Here is a 27,701-nt window from a genome sequence, read left to right as displayed (position 1 = left end):
TAAGAAAGCACAAAAATTGTCAGAACCAACTTTTTCAGATCTCTGGAAATTAACAAAAGGCTTACAGCAATCCAGGGAGTATTTACTCAAGAAAAATATCTTAATCTCAGTAAGAACAGCAAGCTTTGTGGTATTTTAACTTACCCTATTTCATGCCTGGTACTCACTTGTCCGAAACACTTCTCTATTTTACCTATGTTAAAGCCCAGAAATAAACACACACACTTACACACAAACACACACAGGAGATAACATTCAATCAGATTTTCAAAATAACTTCAGTAGGCTTAAAAGTGGCAAAGTGCAAATTTAACAGAAATAATTGTAATATACGTATTTAGGTTAGAAAAACAAAAGAAAAGAATGTGCCAGAACAGGTTATACATCCATTACTAGGAACTGTTTGTGTAAAAACCGTTTAATTGACCTCAAGATTCATATCACACAACCAAATAACAGAATGGCATTTTTTAAATGCCCATACTGTTCAATCCATCAAGAAAACATAATGAATATAAACATATGTGCACCTAACAACATAGCCCCAAAATATGTATATGAACAAACTGACAGAATGGAAGGGAGAAATATGCAGTTCTACAAGAGCTGAGACTTTAATACCCTACACTTAATAAGGAATAGAACACACAGATCAATAAGGGACAAGACAATTTGAAGAACATTATAAACCAATTACACCAAACATGCATATAACAGAATTTTCAACAACAGCAGAATATACATTCTTCTCAAGTGCATATGGTACATTTTCCAGGAGAGACCACATGCTGGGCCACAAAACAATTTTTAATAAATTTTAAAAGATTTAAATGATATAAAGTATCTTTTCTGACCACAGTGGGATAGAGTTAGAAATCAATAATAGAAGGAAAATTGGAAAACTCACAAACACATGAAAATTAAACAGCACTCTCTTAAACAACCAAATGGTCAAAGAAAAAAATTAAAGGAGAAATTAGAAAATATTTTAAAACAAATAAAAACAAAAACAAATGAAAATAGAGCTCAGAGGGAAAATTAAAACTATAAACCTATATTTAAAAAAAGAATAAAGAACAAAAATCAATAACATAACTATATACTTTAAGAAACTAGAAAAAGAAGAGCAGACTAAGCCCAAAGGCAGCAGAAGGAAGGAAATAATAAAGATGAGAGTGGAAACAAACAAAATAGAGACTAAAAAAGACAAATACCATATGATCTCGCTCATATGTGAAATCTTATACACAAAATAAGTTGACCAACAAAACAGAAACAGAAGCAGGATACATGGAACAGACTGTCAGCTGTTAGAGGGAACTGGATGAAATAAGGTGAAGGGATTAGCCAAATAACATATAGGCATAACCCATAGATATAGACAAAAGTATGGTGATAGTCAGAGGGAAGGGAGGGTGGGAGAAGCTGGCTGGAGGTTAGCAAAGGTGGAGGAAATGGGGACATATATAATAGCATCAACAATAAATAAAAAAGAAAATTCCAAAACATAATAATAATAATAATAATAATAAAAGCTAAAGATTTGAATCACAAGAAAAATAGGGAAAAATCAGCAAAACCAAAAGTTGGTTCTTTGAAAAGATCAAAAACATTGCCAAACCTTTAGCTAGACTGACTAAGAATGAAAAAGAGAATACTTAAATTGCTAGAATCAGAAATTGGACATTACTACAGACCTTACAGATATAAAACAGAATTATGAGAGAATGCTATAAACAAATAGCATTGTTCATGTAGGTTATCCAATTTGTTGGATACCTACCTACATGACAAATAGAATAACCTATATGAAATTGAAAAATTCCTAGAAACACACAAACTACCAAAACTGACTCAAGAATAAACAGAAAATCTTTATAGACCTATAATAAGTAAGGAGATTGAATCAAAAACTTCCCAACAAAGAAAAGACTAGAATGCTTCACTGGTAAATTCTACCAAATATTTAAAAAAAGAATTAATACCAATCCTTCTCAAACTCTTCCAACAATTTAAAAAGGAGGAAATACTTCCTAATTCATTATATGATGCCAACATTATCCTGATACCAAAGCAAAACAGGACTCAACAAAAAAAGTAGGCCAGTATCTCTTATAAATACAGCTGCAAAAATCTTCATCAAAATATTATCAGATGCCCTAGCCATTTGGCTCAGCAGTCAGAGCATCGGCCCATGGACCAGTGAGTCACGAGTTCGATTCCAATCAAGGGCTCTTACTTTGGTTGTGGTTCGTCCCCAGCCCTGGTCGGAGTCATGTGGGAGGCAACTAGTCGGTGTGTCTCTCTCACATTGATGTTTCTCTCTCTCTCTCTCTCCCTCCCTCCCACTCTATCTGAAGATAAACAGAAAAATATCCTCGGTTGAGGATTAAAAAAAAAAAAACTATCAGACCAAAGCCAGCAACATATTAAAAGGATAATACACCATAACCGACTGGCATTTATACCAGGAATGCAAGGGTGGCTTGACATATAAAAACTAATAGATGTAACACACTACATTAATAGAATGAAGGAAGAAACACATGATCATTTCAACTGACATGGAAAAGTCATTTGACAGTATTCAACACCCTTTCATAATAAAAACATCCAGAAAAACAGATACAGAAGAAACTTTCTCAACATGATAAAGAGCATTTATGAAAAGTCCACAGCCAACACTATATTCAATGATAAAAGATTAAAAGCTTTTCTCCTAACATCAAGAACAAAACTACAATGTCTACTTTCTCCACGTCTAGTCAACATACTACTGAAATACTAACTCTAAATCTGACACCAAAACTATAGGCAATGAAAAAAAAATAGATATTACATTAAAATTATAACTTTTATGCATCAATGTACACTGTCAAGACAGTGAGAAGACAACCCATAGAATGCCAGAAAATATTTTCAAGTCAGGTATCTGATAAGAATTTAATATCCAGAATCTATAAAAAACTCTTACAACTCAACAACAGAAAGACAAACAACACAACTTAAAAGCAGGCAAAGGACATGAATAGACATTTCTTCAAAGAAGATATACAAATGTCAACGGGCACATGAAAAGATGTTCAACACCATTAATAATTTAAGGAAATGTAAATCAAACCATGAGATACTATTTCTTAACTACCAAGATGGCTACAATTTTTTTAATGAAAAGTAACAAGTGTTGGTGAAGATATGAATGAATTGGAACCCTCAATACATTGCTAGAAAGAATGTAAGATAGTGCAAATATTGTGAATAACAGTTAGGCAGTTTCTCAAAAAGTTAAACATAGAATTACAATATAACTCAGCAATCCCACTCTTGGGTATATACCCCCCCCCAAAAAAAAAAAAACAAAAAAAAAAACAGAAAATAGGGACTCAAACAGATACTTGAAAGCCAAGTTTATAGCACCATTATCCACAATAGCCAAAAGGTGAAAACAACCCAAGTGCCCATCAACAGATGAGGAGATAAACAAAATGTGATATACATATATACTAGGGAATATTATTCAGGCATAGAAAGAAATGGAATTCTGACTACATGCCACAACATGAATACACCTTAAAAACACTATGGTAAGTAAAAAAAATACAAATAAAAATCCAGATAGAAAAGGTCATATCTAAGAAACATATGAAGAAATGCTCATCATCACTAATCATCAGAGAGATGCAAATTAAAACAACAATGAGGTATCACCTCACACCTGTCAGAATGGCCGCCATCAACAAATCATCAAACAAGAAGTGTTGGCGAGGGTGTGGAGAAAAGGGGACTCTAGTGCACTGCTGGTGGGAATGCAGACTGGTGCAGCCACTATGGAAAACAATATGGTGTTACCTCAAAAAATTAAAAATTGAATTGCCATTTGACCCAGTGATCCCACTTCTAGGAATATACCCTAAGAAGCCTAAAACACCAATCAGAAAGAATATATGTACCCCCATCTTTGTAGCAGCACTATTTACAATCGCTAAGATCTGGAAACAGCCCAAGTGTCCATCAGTAGATGAATGGATCAAAAAGCTGTGGTACATATACACAATGGAGTACTACGCAGCTGTAAGAAAGAAAGATCTCTTATCCTTTGAGACTACATGGAGGGACCTTGAAAGCATCATCCTAAGTGAAACAAGCCAAACAGAGAAAGACAAGTTTCATATGATCTCACTTATTTGTGGAATATAATGAACATAACAGTCTGAGGAATGGGGTAGTCCCAGAGACGCGGAAGCAGGGTACTGACTGACAATCCCCTAAAGAGGGGGGTGGTGGGGGAGAGATAAACCACAGAACTTATATGCATGTATGCGTGAACAGTGGGCATGGACAACAATCTGGGGAAAGGGCAGGGAGGGAGGGGGAGGGGGGAATCAGTGGGGGGTGGAGGAGAAACATCTGTAACAAAAATTAATTCATAAAAAAAAGAAAATGAAAAAAAAAAAGAAAAGGCCATATATTGTATGATTCTATTTATATGAAACATCTAAAATAGGCAAATCCAGAAAGACAGAAAGCAGATTAGTGGTTGCCATGCGAGGGGAATTTGGGGAATGGGCATGGGGTTTCCTCCTGGTTTGATAAAAAGAAATGCTTTGGAATTAGACAGTGATGGCTGCACAACATTGTGCAAATACTAAATGCCCCTGAACTGTACACTTAAAAATGGTTAAAATGGCCCTGGCCAGTTTGGCTCAGCGGTTAGAGCGTCGGCCTGCGGTCCGGAGACACCCGGGTTCGGTTCCCGCTAAGGGCACGTACTTCGGTTGCAGTTTGTCCCCGGCCCTGGTTGGTCATGCGGGTGGCAGCCACTCGATGTGTCCCTTCACGTCGATGTTTCTCACTCTCTCTCCCTTCCTCTCTCTCCCTCCCACTCTATCTGTACAAAAAATGGAAAAATATCCTTGGGTGAGGATTAAAAAAAAAAAATGGTTAAAATGGCAAATTTTATCTTATATTATTTTACCACAATAAAAAATAGTAAAAGTATGTGTGTGTGTATGTGTAAAACTTTGACATAAAAAAGTTAACACAACTTTTACTACACTTGTTCTACTATTTTTCTCTTTTCTACTTTATCAATCTTTTGCTTTTATTTGTATATTCCTTCCTTTCACTCATTTTGTTGTTCTTTTTCTAAGTTTCTGAGATGAATAATGAGTTTATTCCATTTTGTTGTCAATGTATGTGTTTGTTATAAATGTTCCTTAAACCACCAATTTACCAACTGCACAAGAAGTTCCAAAGCTATTGTTTCCATTCATGTTATTTTTAAAACATTTATTCTGCAATTCAGGTTCTGATTTTTCCTGAGACTAAATTAATAAAAAATAAAAAAAAGTGTCCAAATTACAAGAAGGGAACTTTGCTGATAAACCGAGAATTATCCTAGGTAATACATTTAAAGTAGGGCACTAAGCAGTCCTGGCCGGTTTGGCTCAGCAGTTAGAGCGTGGACCCACGGACAAAAGAGTCTCAGGTTCAATTTCAGTCAAGGGCACGTACCTCAATTGCAGTGCGGTCCCAGCCCTGGTTGGGGTCATGCAGAAGGTAACCAATCAATATATCTCTCTCGCATCAATGTCTCTTTCTGTGTCTCTCTCTGACTGTCTCTCTCTCTCTCTCCCTCCCTTTCACCCTCCCCCTCTATCTAAAGATAAATGGAAAAATATCCTCCGGTGAAGATTTTTTTTTAAAGTAAGGCACTAAACAGATTAGAGATATCCATGAAACAACAACCAGGAAGGTAAAGAATTGGGAAACATCTGATAAGAGCAGGGTAAGGGGAAAGATAAGGATGGAGAAGAAAACAGTCATCATTTCTAATAACTCAGAACTTTCTGGAATACTTGAAAGACTTTCACAAACACCTCTTAGGCCCTAGGTGCTGGAGATATCACTGAACCAGACGTGAGCATGACGTCCAGAAGACAGTCCTTGAGTAAGAACCAAAATAACAGACCGATTACAAGCACCAATGCTGGGAAGGATGTACACAGGATTCTCAGAGAATACGTGACAGGGATGTCTACCCTGGTCTGGGGTCAAGGGAGAAACCCTTGGTGAATCACCTTTAGAGCTGAAAAGTGAGGGAAGACCAGACCAGGCCGGTCCAGGAGCCATCAGACACAAGAAACAGCATGAAGAAAGGTCCTGGGGCAGAGGATGTTTGAATGAACTGAAAAGAGGCAGTGAGTGTGGTACCCAGAGAAGACAAGGGAGCATGGTCTTAGCTGATCTGGAAAGGCAGGCAGGTGTAGGTCATGCTAAGTATTTAGGACATTTGCCCAAGAGCGATGGGAGGCCAATGAAGACTTTGAAAAGAAGAGTGATATGTTCAGAATTACCTTTTCACAATCTCTTTAGCTATGGTATGAGAACAGAAGGTGGCAAAGAGGAAATGTTGGGGAGTCTAGTTCAGAGGCTACTGTTTCTTCCAGAAGGAGAAAGAAATAGCATGGACTCGGCTGGCAGTAGGGGACACGGTGCTTCCTAGGAACTGAAACTGATAGTTCTCGGTGACTGAATTTATTGCACTCACTGGCAGACAGGAATTGTTCAAGAAGGCAGACTTTGGTTCACAAAGCATTTTCCAACAGCTAGCACCATACACCAAAATAAAAGAGGCTGCCCTTCAAGACAGAGCACCCTATTTCCTTGGAAAGTTTCCCAGGGGGGTAGGTGATCATACGCGAAGGATGTGCTGGGTGAGAAATTAGACTAGGTGACATCTAAGATATTCCAACCTCTAAGACTGCTAAAATCAATATAAATGTCAGGCCATCTGGACAAGTCAATGGAAAATGCCTAGGAAAAAAATAAATCATGTCTGTTTAGGTATGTATTTGAATTATCTCATATCTCTGTTTTCCTCTCTATTCAAGCTGAGTTTCATACAGAAAAATACACTAATAAACTGTCATGTAGATGGTGAAAAAATCATGTTACATATCACTGGCTGGTTCTTTAAGTATTAGTATAAATACTTCTACTTATTTGTATATTTTTTCTTGATTTTAGTAAATATCAATAATGTGTACGCTGTGCCAATAATTTTTTTTAAAGCCAAGTGAGCAGACCCATTTGATAGAATCTGGGATCATTTGCCTCACCAATGGGAAGCCTAGCTGTTCTGAGCACAAATCTATATAAGGCACCATTGCCCACCAGGTAAAGTATATGGTAGTAAAGAAGAGTTTCAAAAGCACTATCCTGCCAATTCCAACCACAAAGGGATACAAACACCATACCAACCAAACGGGGACGGGGAAAGCACATGGAAAAATAAACTGAGGCTCAAAACCAGTGTTCTCCTCAACACTAAAGCCTGAGTAAAGGTCACCAACACCAAAACCCCTTGCCCTGGCCAATGTGGCTCAGTCTGTTGATGGTTGTCCCATGCACCAAAGGGTCACTGGTTCGATTTGTAACCATGGCATATGCCCGGGTTTCTAACTCAATCCTTAGTAGGGGGCGTGCAGGAAGCAGCTGATCTATGTTGCTCTCTCATATGGATATTTCTCTCTCTCTCTCCCTTCCTCTTTCTCTAAAATCGATAAAAACATGTATGTTTTAAAAAGATAAACCAACACCATGGCTCCTCCGTGGCAATCACTAGTGGTCAGAGTTGTCACTATTTCTAAAACAGTGTGGCTTAAAGCAGTGTTGACAAACATCTACTCCGACAGACTCCAAGGGAGGATGTCCCATCCCAATTAACCCATTTCACAGGCACGCCTTCACAAACCAACTTGCAGACTGGCCTTTGTCATCCCTCCCTTGAATGATACGACATACACATCTGTGTTTCCATGCTATCAGCATGGAGAAGCAGGAAGATTTCCTTGTTCCTTTTCTTGTTCTTAGTGCAACCCTCGCTGACCTATACCTGGGATTTGGTGTAAGGCACAGGTGCAAGAGCATGTGAAGGTAGAAGCACCACCTAGCCACAAAAGGAGGGAAGTTTGAAGGGAAAGGTGGCTAGTTCTGCTTCAGACGGCCCAGTTTAAGTCTTGTTTCTACCATCCAGTAGCTGTGAGCTTCAGCTCCTGAATCATAAAATGGGGATAAGACTAGTACCCATCCCGCAGGAAGAACTAAATGAGATCATGCTCGTGAGGAATTTAGACAGTGTCTGGCACACAATAAACACGCACTAAGTGCTACCATTACTGTTTTTCCTAATATTGTTAAGATTATTGTATACACGAATCATAGCAAGTTGCACTTCAATAATCACTTTGTTGCCCTGGCCAGTTTGGCTCAGCGGTTGGAACATCGGCCTGTGGACTAGAGAGCCCTGGGTTCGGTTCCTGCTAGGGGCACGTACCAAAAAATAATAATAAATAATAATCACTTTGTTCATCAACCAGAATTAAGAGATTAGACTTCTTCAAGAGAGATACCAATTTATTAAGTCAAAATCTGATGGGATTTGCATCAGCTTCCCCAAAAGTCAATGCCATAGACATGGCCACACAAGAGTGGGCGGTGGGGGATAATAAAACATAGAAGTGCCTCAACATATCAAACACTTTGCCATCTCTGCCATGTTTTATAACCAAGGTGAGAAAGCAATCTATGACTTTCTACATAGTACCAAAATATGCGTCAACTCAGAGATAAAATTAGGTCTATAACTGGAAGAAAGTCCATATGTTTTTGCATCCCAAAGGCAGACATTTGGTTAAGACCCTTAACAAAGTTGTATCACAGGTCTGCATGTGTATCATATTCTTCAAAGTGAATGTGGTTTTAGGTGGCAACACAGACAAGCAAATATAGCAATGTAAATATCAAGACACAAAAATGTTCACCCCTTCATTTTTTATTGCAACAGGTGCTTTGGATTCCAGTACTTGATCTGACTTCTAACAGTTCTTAAATGAGTTTGGATTTCCAGGAAAAGTTAAGATATTGAGTGCTCTCCATAATGTCAAGGGCTGTGATGTCAGTCAGCTGAGGCAGGTCCTGACCCCATTGTTCATCAACAAGAGAATTAAACAAGACTGACGGCTGTGCTGAGCCTCATTGACCTCCTTTACTAAGTCTTGCATAAGAAAGCAATAATGACGTCAAGATTTTCAAGGCAACTCCAGTCCAGGAAGATGTTGACTCTGTCTCATGCATGACTTAGGTGAAGGCAAACAGCCAGCATTTGTATCCTTTAATAGAGTAAAAGAAGCTAATGCATTTCTTTAGCTTTATTTTTTCCTTTTTATTGACTTTATTGGGGTGACACTGGGTAAAAAAAATTATAGATTTCAGGTGCACAATTCTGCAACACATCATGTGTACACTTTATTGTGTGTTCACCAGCCCAAGTCAAGTCTCCTTCCTCTCCATTTAGCCCCCTATACCCTCCTATACACCCCCCACTTCCTCCCCACAGCAATCACCACACTGTTGTCTGTGTCCATGAGTTTTTTCTCTTTTTCGCTCAATCCCTCCACACCCCCAACAGTTATCATCCTGCTCTCTAGCTATAAGTCTATCACTATTTTGCTTGTTAGTTCATTTTGTTTATTAGATCATATAGTACTTTTGTCTTTCTCTGACTGGCTTATATCACTTAGCATAATACTCTCCTGGTCCATCTATGCTGTCGCAAAGGGTAAGATTTCCTTCTTTTTTACAGCCAAGTAGTGTTCTATTGTGTAAATAAATGTACCACAGCTTTTTAATCCACTTATCTACTGATGGACAGTTGGGCTGCTTCCAAATCCTGGCTATTGTAAATAATGCTGCAATGAACATAGGGGTGTATATATTCTTTTGAATTAGTGTCTTGTACTTCTTTGGATATATCCCCAGAAGTGGAATCACTAGGTCATAAGGCAGTTCCATTTTTAATTTTTTGAGGTAACTCCATACTACTTTGCACAGTGGCTGCACCAATCTGCATTCCCACCAACAGTGCACGAGGGGTCCCCTTTTCTTCACATTCTCGCCAACATTTGTTGTTTGTTGATTTATTGATAGCCATTCTGACAGGTGTGAGGTAGTATCTCATGGTGGTTTTAATTTTCATTTCTCTGAGGATTAGTGACGCTCAGCATCTTTTCATATGTCTATGGGCCATCTGTATATCCACTTTGGAGAAGTGTATCTGTCCATGTTTCAATTGGATTGTTTGTTTTTTCGTGTTGAGAAGAGGTCAACACCCTTGATCACTTGTTGGAGATGTTAGTGAAGACTAAAAAGATGACTTCAAAACTCTCATCCAACTCCAAGCTTCAGCAATGTTCTCAATACAAAACTGCATTAGCTTTGCTGATAACACAAAGCTGGGTGCCATCAATGAGTTTTGCTTATAGGAAACCAATTCCACTGATTAATTCATCAGTAAAGACATAGAAAGTAGACTCCAGAATTATAAGCCCTTAGGAAAACTGAAATATCGAAAATGCCTTTAAGCTTCATACCAAACAGTTTGTAAAGATGCTGAAGATCATTTCAACCTGAATATATTCATTTTTTTCATTCAACAGACTGTTTTTGGAATCTTGCACTGTGCTAGGTGCTAAAGATGGAACAAGACACAGAGAATCACTGCCCTCACAAAACTTACAATCCAGTGGGAGATTTAGAAAATGAGATAATAAATTACAACATATGTGGGTGCTATCATGAAAGAACAGGGCTCTATTGGAGCCCAAAGAAAACCCTTGACAAGTCAGAAAAGTTTTACAAAGAGACACATTAAAGGATGAGTAGAAATTAATCAAGCAAAAATGCAGCAGAGGCAGATAATGGAGAGTGTGTCAGTCATTCCAAAGGGTGTGATTAAAATAGAGAACATGGAGCACAAGGAACTCAGGGCAGATCTCCCTGAATGGACCATATGCTAAGTGGAACACTTAATAGGAGGTGAGAAGGGGTCAAATCACAAAACACCTAAATCACTTAGAAGTATTTCATCAGGGAAGAGACGTGATAAAATAGGGGTTTTAGAAAGAGCCCTGTGAGCACATTATGGGGTGGGGGGAGGGATGGACTCAATGCAGAGATATCAGCTGAGAAGTGTTGGAGGGACCCAAACAACGGGAGCTAGTTCTTAAATTCAAGTGGTGAGAGTGAATGTGAAGAGAAAAGATGGTTCCAGAAATGTGCAGGATGCTGATTCAACATACATGGTATCTGGGCCAAAAAGGAGACCATATTCTAGCTAAGGAACAGGTGGATGGGGGAATGACTAGGTAGGAACCTAGAAGGAAAAGCAAGTTTTACACAGGAAGATCCAGAGTTCACTTTGGATATTTTGAGTTTTATAGAGCCCAACTGGAGTTAGATGGATAGCTCTAGAGCTCAGGATAAAAATCCAGACAAGTTGCCCGGCCAGTGTGGCTTAGTGGATTGAGTGTTGTTGTCCCATGGACTGAGAGGTCCTGGTTGGTTGTGTTCAATCCCCAGTAGGGGGCATGCAGGAGGCAGCCGGTCAGTGTTTCTCTCTCACATCGATGTTTCTACCTCTCTCCCTTCCTCTCTCTCTAGAAAGTCAACAAGAGCATGTTTTAAAAGAATGTTTAATCCAGACAAGTGTCAGAGTCTTGGGAATCATCCAGACAGTCACTGTAGCACAAGGAGAGAACAGAAGAACCCTGGGTCAAACCACAAGAAACTCCAAAGTTCAAGGCACAGGCAACAGAAGATATGGGCACAAAGGCAACTGAGGAACAGAAGAACCAGTTGGGGGAAATGTCTCCGGATTAAGGGGCAGGTCAGATGGATGCAAGATCTGTCATGGGGTCACTTTGTAAGTTACATAACTGTCTAACCACTATGTTATACACTTGAAACTAATATTGAATGTTAACTTTCACTGAAAAATTAATGAAAAAAATTTTTTTTTAATTTTCAAAGAATAAGGGGCAGGTACCCAACATAAATGACAGTCTCTGAAATATTCCCCTGCAGGTGGTCCTGTGTTACAGGGGAAACAAGGGAATCATAAACACAACCCTAACACATGGTCAGTCTGTCTGTACTCAAGACCCAGGATGACCCAGGAAGCTGTTAAATGACAAATGTTGCCTTCAAAGAAGGCACCAATTACCTAAAATATAACCAAAGTGACATGGGTATATGCTGGGGGATCCAGAGTAGAGAGACTCACCGATCGGTGAATGGCAAGAATGGATGACATAGTTGATAATCTGACACTCCACCTAGTTCCCCTTCAGGGTCCATGTGCCCATCCCCTCAGCTTCTATAATTATTCTACTGCTCAAGACTCACAGATGTGTCCCTCAAAGGGAACTGTCCTTCATTACAGGAACCATCCCTGCCCAAGAATATGCTCCTTCCCATGGGCTGTCTACCACAATGGCTGACTGGTACAAGATAGGAGGGCCCAGTTCCCTTGCCTCGATCTGGGACATTTCTGAAGAGCCATTCCAGCTTCAGAGCTGCCCATAGGATCAGCTGAGACCTCACTGCAGGTCAGCTTCACCATCTGTCCAATCCTGCTCTTCTCACTCCCTTATAGGTGTATCCTTCAAGAACATTCTCTGGATACAATTCTTCATTTGAGTCCATTTCCAGGCAGCCCAACATAAAATGAGTGGTATACATCAAAGTGGGCCAAGCCACTGAGGCTAGAGAGGCAGAGTTGCCAATGCAGAGGCAGTCTTTGAGTGTGTCGGTGTGAAAGGGACTCTGTCGTGTGCAGGGCTTCACAGAGATTGGCTACTCTCCATCTAGTCATCACCCGTGATGAGGGACAATGGCTTGAGTGTTTCAATTCACTTTAAGGGACTTTTATTACCTCATAAATCTATACAAGATCTGGTAGAAGGCAAAATGAAACTTGAAGTTCAAGGACAATCTGAAGGAATCCCCTTAGAAAAGGGAGAGAATAACACCAAACACAAGGCAGTAAAGGAAGTTCACTCAAGAGAAAACCAAGGTGGCCTGGAAGCAGAGGCTTGAATGTTTGCAGTGACTCACTCAACAGATATTTGTTAAAAGGCTACTCTGGCCCTGGCCAGTTTTGCTCAGTGGTTAGAGCATTGGCCTGCGGTCCACAGAAACCCGGGTTCTGTTCCCGCTAAGGGCATGTACCTCGGTTGCACTTTGTCCCCGGCCCTGGTTGGGTCGTGTGGGAGGCAGCCACTCGGTGTGTCCCTTTCACGTAGATGTTTCTCTCTCTCTCTCTCTCTCTCTCTCTCTCTCTCTCTCTCTCTCTCTCCCCCCCTCTCTCTCCTTCCCACTCTATCAAAAAAAAAAAAAAAAGGCTACTCTGTGCCCAGCCAAGTGCCACAATTTGGGAATGTCATCATGAATAACGCAGACATGGTCCCTGCCCTCACAGAGCTTAAGTCTAGCAGAAAATGCTGCAACTCAGCAATGCCAGCCTTTCCCCAACCAAAATGTTTCCAGGAAACCTAACACATAAACTCAGATGCATGTAGTAATTTCTTATTGCAGGTGTCTTTTGTAAGTTTAACTTATGACACATTCTCATCGCCGAGTTAACTCAGGAGCACAGTAAAGCCTATTTTGACTAATAGCAAATTTTTTTTTTTTTATCCTCACCCGAGGACATTTTTCCATTTTTTGTTCAGATAGAGCGGGAGGGAGAGAGAGGAAGAGAGAAACATCGATGTGAAGGGACACATCGAGTGGCTGCCACCCGCACGACCAACCAGGGCCGGGGACAAACTGCAACCGAGGTACGTGCCCTTAGCGGGAACCGAACCCGGGTCTCTCTGTACCACAGGCCGACGCTCCAGCCGCTGAGCCAAACCGGCCAGGGCAATAGCAACATTTTTTTAATGCGGCCCGAGGATGTTAGCTGTCTTCCTAGAAGAGCTTGGGCAATTTATACCTGCCTTTGGTTAGTTTTCAAATAAGAAAACGATCTTTGATTTGCTCTGAAACGTGGTTGTAAGTGGTAGCAGGTTTGGGTTGGTGATCCTGTCCTGCAATCTCTGGGCATTCTGCATCCTAACTGATCCTGAAGTCTCAAAGAAGAGATGCAGGAAATGTTTGTTTCGTGATTGAACCTCTGACCTATAACAACTGCTCGCATTCCTTCTCTCAAACTTAAAAGTCGGGGCAGAAGGACCTGGAGCTCTCAGCAAGCCCCAACACTACATTTTGTACCATATAAGGAGACAAGGTGTGAGACATTCAGTCACTAACACACAATATTACACCATGTCTAGAATATTCACCAACCAACCACCACCACCTGAACTTTGAGTCGTTTTTAATTAGAGTGGGGTGCATTGTGCTGTAATTCGGGTTTGCTTGTATAGTTTTGTGTGAGGAGATGTGAATGGGCCTGAATTTTTTGTAAGCACTGCAGACCTACAACATTGCTAAAACAGTGCATATACTATAAGTTTAAGTATATGTCCAGACACAGCAGGAAAAGCTGTATTGTGAAGTCTGCTTACAGAAAAAGAGTTGACCTGGCTGTCCCTTTTAACACACTGAACACTCCGATGTGTTAAAAAATGTGGTCTATAACCACATGTGGGTGTTAGGTTTTTTCATTATCACATTCTTAACAACAGTTGAAAAGACAGTCATGGCTACAGCCCCAACACCTAGCATAGTTCCAGGTACAGAGCTGACGAACAATAAATATTTGATTGATGGTTTATTGAACAAATCACTATTTTTACATAAAATAAAATCCAGCATTTATATAAAATCCATGGTTTGGTAGGAAGACCCATTGAGAAATGATTTTTGAAACATTGGACTAGAAGACAAAGAAATGAAAATCAAAGAGAAAAATTCCCTCAGTGAGAATCTGAGAATATGGTGGTGACCTTTGGCAGGGGAATTCCTGGCATGGCCAAGTGTGGCCCAGTCCCACCGATGTGTCCCAGAAGTCTCCATGCTGACACCCTTCTGTGTCATTTGCAAAGCAATGTGGTGAGGGGGCAGTGCTGGGGATTCCGGCAGAGATGGGGTGACTGGAATCGAAGGGGAACACTGGGAGCAGTGTCCTTTATAATAAGAGAAAGCAGGGTATACAATGGCAAACTAATGGCCCTCCAAGGCTTCTCGGGAACCTGTCTTATTATAAGTCATGATCAACTGGTGGGCCTTTCCCTGGAGTTATGTAACCTTTGGAAGCCGCAACTTCTATCCACTGGCTAAGGCTAACTGGGCAACGTCAGAAGGGGACAATGCTCGGAAAGAAGGGACAAGAAGGGGTGTGTCGGGACCAAGAGGAGCTACTCTTCATCATTCTCTCAACTACCAGGGCCAATGGCTGACTCAAGACGGGTCAATTTCAGTCCCAGGAGAGGGCTGCCCTACAGGTCCAGCACCACGTGTGCCTGCCATCCCGAACATGGCCCTGCCAGAACAACTCTGGCGTGACTCCAAGGCCAGGCAGGGTTCCTGGAGCTCTAAGCTTGCCCCTCTTCACACATGCATACAAACAAGATGATGACAGCTACTGACCAGTAGGGTGTTTACTGAAGAAGTAACACACTCAATCAGCATAGTTTTCAAAAACAGAAGAGATCTCATTTTACAGCAGAGGACACCAAGGTTCAAAAGGATGAAAAGAATTATCTGGCCACACAATGTTATCAAATGGAGGAGTGTGGATGGGAACTCTGTATCGATTAGGATTCATTCAGAGAAGCAGAACCACTAGACTATTTACATTAATTTATTACAAGGAATTGGCTTACATGGTTGTGGGGCTGGCTAGGCAAGTCCAGAAGTTCACAGGGCAAGCCATTAGAAAGGGCAAGCTGGAACTCTTCCAGGCTGAAGCTGCTGTCCACAGATGGCATTTCTTCTTCAGGGAAGACTCAGTTCTACTCTTACGGCTTTTCAACTGTTTGAATCAGATCCACGGAGATAATCTAGGATAATCTCCCTTAGTTAAAGTCAACTGATTATGGACTTTAATCACAATACCTTTACAACAACACCTGGATTAGTGTTTGAATGAATAGCTGAGGACTGGAGCCAAGATGACACATAAAACTGACCACATTATTTTTTTTTTCTTTATTGATTTTAGAGAGAGAGGAAGGGAGAGATAGAAATATCAATGAGAGAGAACATTGATTGGCCACCTCCTGCATGCCCCACTGGGGATTGAGCCCACAACCTGGGTATGTGCCCTGACTGGGAATCGAACCGGTCACCTCTTGGTGCATAGGTCGATCCTCAACCACTGAGCCACACTGGCCAGGCAACCATCACATTATTTATTAGCAGTGTTCTATCCACTCTACCTCTCTGCTTAATGGAGAACTTTATCTTCTTGTCCTTAACTAATTAAGGTCTTTTCCTTGAACAAATTTTATTTAGAAAGATTCTGTATGACTACATTATACATGTTCTACTTTTTTCTCCAGGTAAAAGCACTGAAAACACCAGACCCCACTGTCATAGGTCAGTGAGAGAGGAATTTATAGGGTTTATGAAAAATTACTTCTTCTAAGAATATAGGTCCAATAACCCAAAGTCTACATATACTACAATATTTTATTATCCAAGTCATATAAAGTAGCAGAGCGTGTGTAGAAGTAGGAGAATAGAGATGGCTAATCCAATCTCCCACTCAACCCCTGAATATCACATTCATACTTGACTTGCTATCACACCCAAGATTCTTAAGTGTTACCCATATAAGTCTCTACATCCACATTCCCCACACACCCCCCAGTCACCATCACACTACAATGAAGTCCTCCCCCACCTGCCAACGCACTGTACGGAATAGATTCTACTCCAGGTTACCAATGACTTACTGGTTATGAAAGCCAAAGGACACTGGTTATTGACCATTCTTTCTTGAAATGTAACTTTCCACTGCCTTCCATGACAACAAAAACTCGTTTTTCCTTCTACCTCTCTTGTTAGCCCTTGTATATCTGATCTTTTTCTTCTTCCATCCCTTAAATGTCCATTTTCTCCAGTGTTCCATCATTGGACCCTCCTCATGTTTATACACTGTCATTTAGCTATTATTATAATCTGTACACAAATGATTCCCAGCCTCTATCTCCATGCCAACTACTGCTTCTAAGCTTCAGACTCACATGACCTACCACTATGGACATCTATACCTGGATTTCCCACAAACACTCTGAATTCACTGTCCTTTCCACTGCCCCCACTGCCAGTTGGTGCTTCATCCTAGGTTCTCTATCTCCATGACTGGTCCCACCATACACCTAATGAACTAAAATAGAAACCAGTCCCTACATACTGTCAACAAGGCTTTATTTGAAAGGGAGAGGGGAGAATGCAGCTGAAAATCACATTTTCCAGCCTCCTTTGCAGCTAGATGACCACATAATTAGGTTCAGGCCCACAAGCCAAAAGTAGTATTGTATGGAACTTCTAGGTAGGTGTATATACAGGATGACTCAACTTTTGCCCTTCCCTCCTTCCTGATTCTTCTTTCCTCTTACAAAAAGGATGGCTATGGCTCCATGGCCATCTTGGACCAAGGAGTGGCCTTGAGGACAGAAGCCACAGTTGAAGACGAAAGAGACAGAGGGAGCCTGGTACCCTTAGAACTTCATAGAGAATAATACCAACCTTGAACTGCCTACCTCCATGTTATTTCAATTCACATTTTTTTAAAAACCCTGTTTAAGCTACTGTATATTTTCTAGTATATGCATCTAAACATAATCCTGACTGATATACCAAATTGTGTCAATTCTTTTTAAATCTTTCAATTCTATTCATGTCTTTCCATCTCCACTACTACTCCACTACTAGTTCAAGTCACCAACACTACTTGTTTCAATTACTGAAACAGCACATTAACTGGTCATCCTACTTCTAGTCTTCCTTCAGTCTAATCCATTGTCCATTTCTGATGGTCAATTTGAGATTGTGTATCAATAGTGTTAAAAATGTTCACATTCATGCCCTGGCCGGTTTTGCTCAGTGGTTAGAGCGTTGGCCTGCAGTCCAGAGAGACCCAGGGTTCAGTTCCCGCTAAGGGAGCGTACCTCCACTGCAGTTTGTCCCCGCCTTGGTTGGTCATGTGGGTGGCAGCCACTCATATCCCTTTCACATCAATGTTTCTCTCTCTCTTCCTCTCTCTCCCTCCCACTCTATCTGAACAAAAAATGGACAAATGTCCTTGGGTAAGGATTAAAAAAAAAAGTTCACATTCTTCAAACTAGTAATTACACTTCTCTGAGTTTATACTGAGGAAAATAACAAGATATGCATACAAATAATTATGTTCATGGAGGTCAGTGACAGCAATATTTATAATGGTTTACAAATGGAAACAATCTAGATTTCCAACAACAGAGGATTATAAACAAAAATAGTGCATCTATTCAAGTGAAATTAAAAACTTTTATTAAAAATTATGATACAGCCCTGGCTGGTTTGGTTCAGTGGTTAGAGCATCGGCCCACAGACCAGAGAGTCCCAGATTCGGTTCCTGCTAAGGGCACGTACTTTGGTTGCAGTTCGTCCCTGGACCCTGTTGGGAGTCGTGGGAGTGGCAACCAGTTGATGTGTCTCTCTCACATCGATGTTTCTCTCTCTCTTCCTCCCTCTCTCCCTTCCACACTATCTGAAGATAAATGCAAAAATGTCCTCGGGTGAGGATTAAAACAAAAAAAATTATGACACAGAATATTATTTTAGGATATAAGAAAATGTTCACTTTACTTATTTACTTATTTATTTTTTATAAGGAGAAAATGGGTTATAAAACAGTATGTACCCTAAGTTCCAACTTGTTTTTTTTAATTACATAAATACGTATAGAAGACAATAACTTAAGATTTCAAGTTAACATTTTAGTATTTATTGAACATTAACTATGTGCAAATACATAACAATAGTTATTTTAGGTATTATCATTTTCATTTTTTCTTTATGCTTATATTTTTTTAAAGATACAGCAATTAACAAATTACTTTCAAAAACAGAAAAGATAATAAATATTCTCAATAAGTCTTGCAAATCTGACAATGCTCATTTCCTAATTTAAACTCCTCAATAGCCATCACCTCCTCTGGGAAACCTCTCATTCCCTCAAGGCTGGATCCTCCCATGCTTCTAGAAAACCCCATCTCCCCCTATACCAACACTTTCCCCACTATAAATTTCCCTTCTTAATTCTGTCTCCCACTAAACCATAGGCTCATTGAGAGCACAGTATCACCATTTCTCCAGTGCTTGGCATATATGTGGTATTCTAGTAATGAGAAAAAATTGTGATGGTGCTATGAATTCAACCACATCTATACCACTCTTCACCATGCAAGAGATGCAGAATGACCCATATCTTTGGAATCTAAATATATGTCTCCAATACCTAAGATCTTCAATAATTACAATACCTAAACCAATCCTTAGCCATTGGTTAGGCTGCAAGGAGCCACACAAGCTTCTTTCAAGGATAGTTTAAGCCTCTGAAGGAATGATATATGCAATGAGGAATGACTTGACATAAAAGTCTACTTGAAAATAAGCTGAGCCCTGGCCGGTTTGGCTCAGCGGTTGGAGCTTCGGCCTGCGGTCCTGAGAGGCCCGAGTTCGGTTCCCGCTAAGGGCATGTACCTCGGTTGCAGTTTGTCCCCGGCCCTGGTTGGTCGTGCGGGTGGCAGCCACGCGATGTGTCCCTTTCACATCGATGTTTCTCTCTCTCTCTGTTCCTCTCTCTCCCTCCCACTCTACCTGAAGAAAAAATGGAAAAATGTCCTCGGGTGAGGATAAAAAAAAAAAAGAAAATAAGCTGATGTCTACCCAGAGGGAATAACTTTAAATAACTTTCAAAAGGTGGGAGAATTATATATCTATTTGATATTCATCAGGTGCCCACTATGTGCCAAGACATTGATATAACTCAATCGATATATTTTCATTGAAGATATCTGCCTTTTCAAAAACTGGTACAGAGATTCAAGCAGTTATATCACTATTCTGCTACTACATGTGTTTTTTTGGCAGGAATTACCTTAGACATGATTGGTAAATAGGAGAATAATGTCAGTATAAGGAGTCAGTTATGTTGATTCTTATGTGATTTTTCCCCGTTTGTTGATATTTTGAAGCAATCATAGTAAAGTGCTCTCACAAGGAAAGAGAAACAATGATGTATGAAGACCTTAGAACAAAGCTGGAAATGCATGCAAGGGCCTTCTTTTGATGTGAGTATTGACTGATCCTGGCTTCAGAAACCACTATGCTTTCTACCTTGTCTTTCTGTCTGAAAGGTAAATGTAAAAATATCCTTGGGTGAGGATTGAAAAAAATGAAAATAGAAAAAAATCAAATGGCTAATCACTATGTTGTATGCCTGAAACTAATATATTGTACGTTAACTATAGCTAAAAAATAATTTTCTTTTAGAATTTTAATTTTTTCAATAATTTTTCTTTATTGATTTTAGAGAGAAAGGAAGGGAGAGGGAGCGAGAGAGAGAAACATCAATGAGAGAGAACACTGACTGGCCGCCTCCTGGATACCCCACACTGGGGGTTGGGTCCACAACCTGGGCATGTGCCCTGACCAAATCAAACCAGGGATCTCTTGGTGCAGGGGTTGAAGCTCAAAAGACCTATAAGGATGAATGAAGAGGGCTACACCCAGGGCCTGACTTAATTTTGATGACATGGTCTCTATTAGATGCAAATGCCCTCTGCCATCTGCAGAGGAAGGAAGGAAGCACAAGCCTGATAAAGCTGTAAGGGATGGACTAACCTGTGAAGGCCAAACACCAACCAGGTGGAGATTTAACCAAACTGTATTTTTATTAGATTTCTTTTTGTTTTTTATTCTGAAGTTCCATAGGTTTTCAACAGTCGGCCTCCATCCTTGGTGTGTGTGGGTGTGGGCGTAAGCCCTGATATTTTTTAGTGCGTGATTTTGAAAAAAAACAAGGTGTACATATAGCACTATAGCCGAAGTGCCTATGGTCATCACAGTAGCAGGGTCGATTTTTAACCAAAGTAAATGTATTTCAACAAAAGTAAAATTATGCTATTATTATTGTAACTTCTTTTATTTGAAATGAAATGAAAGCAGTGTCTTCTACTATATATGTGTGTATACACACACACACACGCACACACACAAACATACACATAAGCACACATACATATGCATTAAATAAATATTGATGCATGCATCAATCCCAAAAAAAGACATATGGCACATTTCATCCTTTTAAGATAGAATTTGGGAAGTAGAAATAAACTGAACATTGACAAACACACATGGAACTATCACTGTCAAGTCCATGTCCATAAATTGGCCAGTGCTGACTCTGTCTATAGACATACAGCATTCCTACTGAACATTTTTGCCAAGTGCAGACCTCCTCCACAAAGTCAGCTGACCACTGGGGAGTGGGTGTAAAATACTGCTCAAGAGCCACATGGAAAGTCACATGGTTGAAGATTAGATGCATTCAATTCTTCTAATGAATAACAGTGTGGTTCTCTGGAAAGGGATTCACTCACTTCCTTCCAGAAGGAACTGACAGCCACCTCTATGCATAGTGTTAACACCACTAAGAGACCAAAGAGAACAGAGGGTAACACCGCAAGGATAACAAAGATCACCAAATGTACTTTATATATACTTAATTCAGTCTTCTGTTTACTAACTCAGTCAACAAGTACCTGAGTGTACAAGGAGTTAGGGACACAGAGATGGACAAGACAAGAGAACTGGGTTCCTTATTCCAATATGTCTTCCTGATACCCAAACATCTTAACAAATGATTGACTAGAATCCTGGGGTTGCGAACTCTAATGCTTCCTGGAGCCAGGTAAGTAATGTAAGAGTGAAGGAAAATGAGTACATGGTAATAGCAAGCATGGGACTAGGACAAACTAGAGATCACATGCTCCATCTAAAGGCACTCAAATACATTTTTCTTATTTACCTTTGAGATAAAGCAAAATACAGACAGATAGCCTAGACCTGGCTCACAGACTGCCACTTGATGACCCTTACGTTTAGCAGAATGTAGACCACAGCACCTGGATAAAGAATTTCCTTTTGTATCCAGACAGATAACTGATGCTAAGATCAACCAATATTTAAGATCACTTTTCTATAAGTGATTACTATAATACAACAAATGATGAGAACTCTGCTATTAGAAAAGCAAAGTAGAACAATCTATCAAGATACATAATTTTGGAAACTGAGCTTCATTCTGTATTTCTTCATTGTGATTGAAGAGTATCATTACATAAACAAACTTTTTGTTTTCTGGCCTAATATCTATTTGGGGAAGTTTTACGCTTTATAATTTGTCTGAAGTACCAAACAGAAGATAAAGAATCTTTATAATCCAAATCACTTCTTCACCAGAATGGGTCAAGAATATCATAGACAGACACACAGGTGAAATATATCAATTACAAATGTAATAGTTCTTAGCCCACTCAAAATGTAGTTTCTTGGTCAGAGGTTACAAGAACTCTTTTTTTTTTTAATCCTCATTAGAGGAAGTTTTTGCATTTATCTTCAGATAGAGTAGGAAGGAGAGAGGGAGGAAGAGAGAGAGAGAAACATTGATGTGAGAGAGACACATCTACTGGTTGCCACCCGTACGACCCCAACTGGGGCGGGGACAAACTGCAACCAAGGGACGCGCCCTTAACGGGAACTGAACCCGGGTCTCTCTGGTCTGCAGGCTGATGCTCTAACCGCTGAGCCAAACCAGCCAGGGCAAGAAGCCATTTTATAAACACTCAAATATATATTTAATTAATGTAATACCAATATTGAGAATTAGATCAGTTTTCTTCTTTTTCTTTCAAGGTCAATCAATGTACTGAATATTCCAAGTGTTATCCTTCAATCAACATGCTATTTTTTACACACACAACAATTTTTTACAGTTGGAACTACATGTTAATGTACAATTAGCACTTCTTAATTGTTTTTAAAGCTAAATTTGGACAATTTAATTTCCTCAGTATATGTTATGCATTGTAGACACAGGCTATAAAAATGTTGACATTGGTTATATTCTTGTAATTCAATTTAGCCCTTTAAGTAATGACTATGCAAATAACCAACCATGGGAAAATTATTTTACATCTAGTACAATTACCTACTGTCACAGAAGTAATTATTATTATTGTCCTGTTTATTGAACTGCAATAAAAATTCTTGAGGTGTTGAGATAGTTCCAAGGCCAGTGTGATGACTCCCCTTTTAACAGACTCATCTGGCAACTATAATTACCAATGTTAAGGAGGACAGTTTCAGATGAACACTAAACACGAAATTATCCCTGAAGGCTCATAAGTTCCTAACTTTAAATGGATAAATACTGACAGCTCCTAATAGGGCCTCTCAACACCTTCATGATACAACTTTTCACCCAGGCAGGGTCAGCAGCTCTTAAATGACTCAATAACAATGGGTAGAAAAATCCATACTCCCAACGAGATCTGTTTTGCCCCGGAATAATACCTGCTTCTGGCCAGGGCCTTCATAGCGCTGGTTATACTGTGGGGAGCTCGGTGAAAACTCCGCTTTTACTGCGTTCCACTCTCCGTTTCAGGAACTGCACCGCCATCTTGAAACAGACCCAAGTGCTTTTGGGGCGACCCACTGGCCACAATCTGACAAGAGTTGTTCACCAGGTTTCCACATAACTTCACCTTCCTTATTAGCAGAGGGACGAGGAAGGCAGTGGGGTAGAGGTCAACTTGCATCATTCTTTCAATGAGTGCTACGATCATCCATCCATCCCACCTGAGCCCACTTGCTAGTGGTTCGAGACTGGGCCTCACCAAGTCCAGAATCACCCAAAAGCCCCTGGTGGCACAGGACACCGAGATGCTACCTTGCGTGTTCTCCATTCTCCTCACACGAGCCCGCACACCCACCGTCTTGAAAATACTTCAACTGTTCAGGGCGCCGGAGAAAAAAAAAAGCTCATCCCAGGTGAATCAACCCTGCATTCTCTTGTGGGTGAATCACCCCTGCAGTCTCTTACCCACAAGGCTAATTCCACCCTTTCGGAATTGTACCAAAATGTTCTACCAAGAGCCTTGAGAACCAGGGTTAGTGTTAACGGATTTGCGTTCAGGGAGCCAAGGTCCAAGCTGGCCGGTGACGCTGGTTCCTTGAAGGATCCGCACGCCTCCTGGCTGAAGATGGCTGGTCTTCTTAGCTCCCTTATCCTGAACCTTCTCTTGGGGGCCAGCACCTCTTTGGGGGCACTCTCCCCAAGGAGTGGAGATTGTTTCTTGTTTTGTCCACTTGTGGGGAATCCAAATGCAGGAACAGTTGTGTCCGGAGCCAGCTAAAACCTGGCTCCCCAGAGGCCATGGCTATTTCTCTACCGTTTCAAAGATGCCAGACTAATGTACACCTTGAACACTTATGAGACGCTTTCAAAGTATCCGATGCGGGTCACCAGCAGTGTGTACCTGGAGACAGGTATCCACTGAGGGTGACAGTGTGTTGGGAGCACTGCTCACATCCCACGTCTTCTAGCAACGAGTTACCACCCACCTCCGACTTCCACGTTCTCTTCCTTCCACCGAGGGCCATGTGCAGCGCCCCCTTTCGCCCCCAGTGAGCACGACAGCCGCAAGGGCCGCCCCCCATGCCCAGCCTGGAGGGCTTCCAAGCCGGTGTCTGGGGCAGCAGGTGGGGGGAGGGGGCGGTACCCCGGTGGCCCCGGGAAGCGATTTGACGGGTGTCTCCCAAACCCCCACCTTGCTGCCCCCTCGCACCTCCCCCACAGGACCCCACCTCGCCCGGGCTGGGCTCCGCTCCCACCGCCCGCCCGGCTCCTCTCCCGCGCCCCCGGCCCACCCCGGCCGAGCTCCTCCCGCCCCGCACCCCCGCCGGCCGCCGTGCGGCCCCAGGCATTCCCGGCACGTCCGGCACCGACTTTTACCTGTACTTTCTGCACTCGAGGCGGCTCGTCGGGCGAGAAACACCTCCCCGGGACCGCTACCTCCCCCGCCCCGGCTCCGCCCGGCTTCCTCCTTCCCCTCCAAGGCCGCAAAGTAGATGGAGTAAGAGAGTGTGTGTGCGCGAGAGAAAGAGAAAGAGGGAGCGGGCGCGGGCGCCGCGGGAGGGCGGGCGGGAGGGAGGCGCGCCCGGCCCCCGCCGCCCTCCGGCCGCCGCCGCTGCGAGCTCGGCAACTCGCGCCCGGCCCCAGCTCCAGCTCCGGCCCGGTCCCCGCCGCCCGCCGCCCGCCGCCCGCCGCCCGCCGCCCGCGGGCTGGGGCCGGCCCGAGCCCCGCGTCCCCGTACCTCGTAAAGGTCCCCAGAAGCCATGCCAGGCTGCGGAACTTGGCTCGCCGGGTGTGCGCGTCTGCTCGCTCGCTCGCGCCCTCCGTGCGTGTGCGCGAGGGGGCTAGGGTGCGCGTGTGTGTGCGCGCGTGTGTGTGAGTGTGTGTGTGGTGTGTTGAGTAAACTGTGTTTTTGCAGAATGACAGGCTTGGGGGCTGCCTATGCGCAGAATCAGAGCGGGCGGCGGCGGAGCTGGCGTAACCGGCAGCGGCGGCGGCGACGGTGGCGGCGGCACTAGCGCGGGCAGCAGCGACGGCCGCGCAGCGCGCCCGGATGGCACCGACGCGGCCCGAGCGCCGTGGCCCCCGCGACCCGGCGGCAGTGGCTGCAGCGGGCAACGGCTCGCCCCGGCGCCGCCTGCAGGAAGCCGCCCCGCGCCCGCCGCCGGCCCGGACGCTGCTGCCACTGGGCGAGTCCCCGCCCCCCGGGAACCCGGCCCGGCCCCCGGGGCGGGGGGAGGGCGGGGGCGATTGCCCGGCCGCGCCCCGGGGGACCGGTCCCGGAGTAGGGGAGCACTTGGGCCCGCCCCGCTGCCCCGGGCAGGCTCCGGGGGCGGTCGGCAGAGCCCCCGGGGGTGACGGGCCAGGTACCCGCCGGACGAACCCGGGCCCAGGCTGCGAAGGGGCGGCCGGGGAGACAGGTAGAGGGCTATGGTGACAGGTAGCTGGGCAGGGGACCCAGCGAGGCTCAGCAGGTCCCAAGTCCTCACCTCTCCCCCTCACCCCAGAGAAGGAGTGGGTGCCTCCCTAAGAGACCTGGCTCCTCTGGGCGGCATGGCCAGACCCTGGTTGCATAACCCCTCCTTCCAGGCTGGTGTGTGGAGGCCACAGAAGGAGGGAAGAAATGGCCCGTCTAGAGGTGCCAGGGAGGGCCAGTAAGCATCCCATCAACCCTGCAAACTCTTTAGAGCCAGGCTTGGCCTTCCCTCAACAACCACCCCACCACCACCTCAAAATTCATTCACTCATCCATTATTCAACAAACGTTTTCCAAAGTCTACCCAAACTGCACAGTGTTCCTGGAAAGACACAGCTGGGACCCTGCCCACAAAGGACTTTGAATCCAAAAGGAGAGACTAGCCACAGCACTTAGAGATTCAATGCTTCACCAAAAAGGAGTTCCTACTATGTGCCAGCTCCAGAGCTGGAGGGACTGGAGAAGCCCCCTAAAATCCAAACGCCTTATGTCACCCCTGTCTACTAACATCATGAATATCTGGTCACCCTTCTGATTAAAAGCTTCTCCAGGGATATCATTAACTCAGAACCTGGATGCTGTGCTGACATGGCAAGAAAGGTCTTCCTCATCCCAGTCCAAAAAATGCCCAGCTGGTTAGTTTCTCCAGAGATGTATGGACGTTACTCACACCCTCCCGCCATCATTTCCTATTTGTGACACTTAGAACAAGTCATTTTATTCATCAGAGCCTTGATCTCCTCATCTTTAAATTGGAGATGGAGATAAACCAAAGATGGCGCGAAAATTAAATAGAGGATCTATATATATATGAAGTAAACTATACCAGCAGATCTCAATAAAGGTTATTTGTGTCTGGATCTAGACCTTAAACTGCCCTTGCGGAGGCAAGATGGCAAAGGGGAATGTATGACAAAGGGAAAGGGTTTAATTCGATCCAGAGGCTGTCAAACTTTTAAAAGTCACCAAATTTTCCATTAAAAAAATTCCACAGAATCTGGACCACAAAGTTTTCATGTCTGGCTCATTCTAGGGTGCAGGAGTTTGCATATGCTGTTCCCTCTGCCTAAAATGTCTTTGTACATTGATCCATCTGGAAAACTCTTTCTCTTCTGGCAGGGGCTTGTTTATCTTTGTTCATCTATCACTATTCCTGCCAGAGAGTAGGTATACAGTGAATGTTTTTGTCAGACTATTCAAACACAACACAACAAATTTTATACCAATTTCTACTTAAAAATCTCATATTAAAATAGTGAAGGGGGGAGGTGAGGATGTGGAAAATAATAACAAAGTGTATTTGGTTTAGAAACTGTGGAAATTATTATAGCTGTTCTCTTTTTCATACTCTTTTCCCAATGGTCATGGTTTCAAATAATAACATTAATAATAAGCAGTTCTCTATCTGTACATTGCAAAACAAAATTTAATGATCCTTAATTTGTACTTGGGAATAAATGCACCACCATAGCATGAGGATGTAATTTGGAAGTAGAAGACAAGAAAGAAACTGGGTTTGGAAATAATATGCTCAGCCAAATTTGAATATATAATCAGTAGTTTTACAAAAACACCAAAAGCTTCACTTGTACTGGCCAAATACTCCCTGGAAATGTGAGCACAGTTTGAAAAACTCTAGTCTAGACAACAATTGTTTACAGAGTTCACAGACGGGGATATTCACTGTGGGTTGGCATGCTAAGGAAGTATTTTATGGAGGAGTGGGATTGAAATGGATCTTGAAGA

The 27,701-nt window shown here is 42.4% G+C and overlaps 1 protein-coding gene across 1 annotated transcript in view; it reads right to left on the bottom strand.

The window, feature by feature from the left end:
• Window positions 1–25,388, bottom strand: part of CDYL2 (chromodomain Y like 2) — a 176,028-nt gene extending 150,640 nt beyond the window's left edge. The window contains exon 1 of the mRNA XM_036274433.1: window positions 25,221–25,388. Within this exon, the coding sequence (XP_036130326.1) occupies window positions 25,221–25,244 (24 nt within the window). The 5' untranslated portion in view covers window positions 25,245–25,388. The remainder of the gene's footprint in view (window positions 1–25,220) is intronic.
• Between the last annotated feature and the right edge of the window lie 2,313 nt (window positions 25,389–27,701).

The sequence above is a fragment of the Molossus molossus genome, unplaced genomic scaffold (assembly GCF_014108415.1).
Source record: "Molossus molossus isolate mMolMol1 unplaced genomic scaffold, mMolMol1.p scaffold_m16_p_21, whole genome shotgun sequence".
In the NCBI taxonomy this organism is placed as follows: domain Eukaryota; kingdom Metazoa; phylum Chordata; class Mammalia; order Chiroptera; family Molossidae; genus Molossus; species Molossus molossus.
The sequence above is the reverse complement of the archived record's forward strand: the minus strand, read 5'-3'. Positions and strand labels throughout refer to the sequence as shown.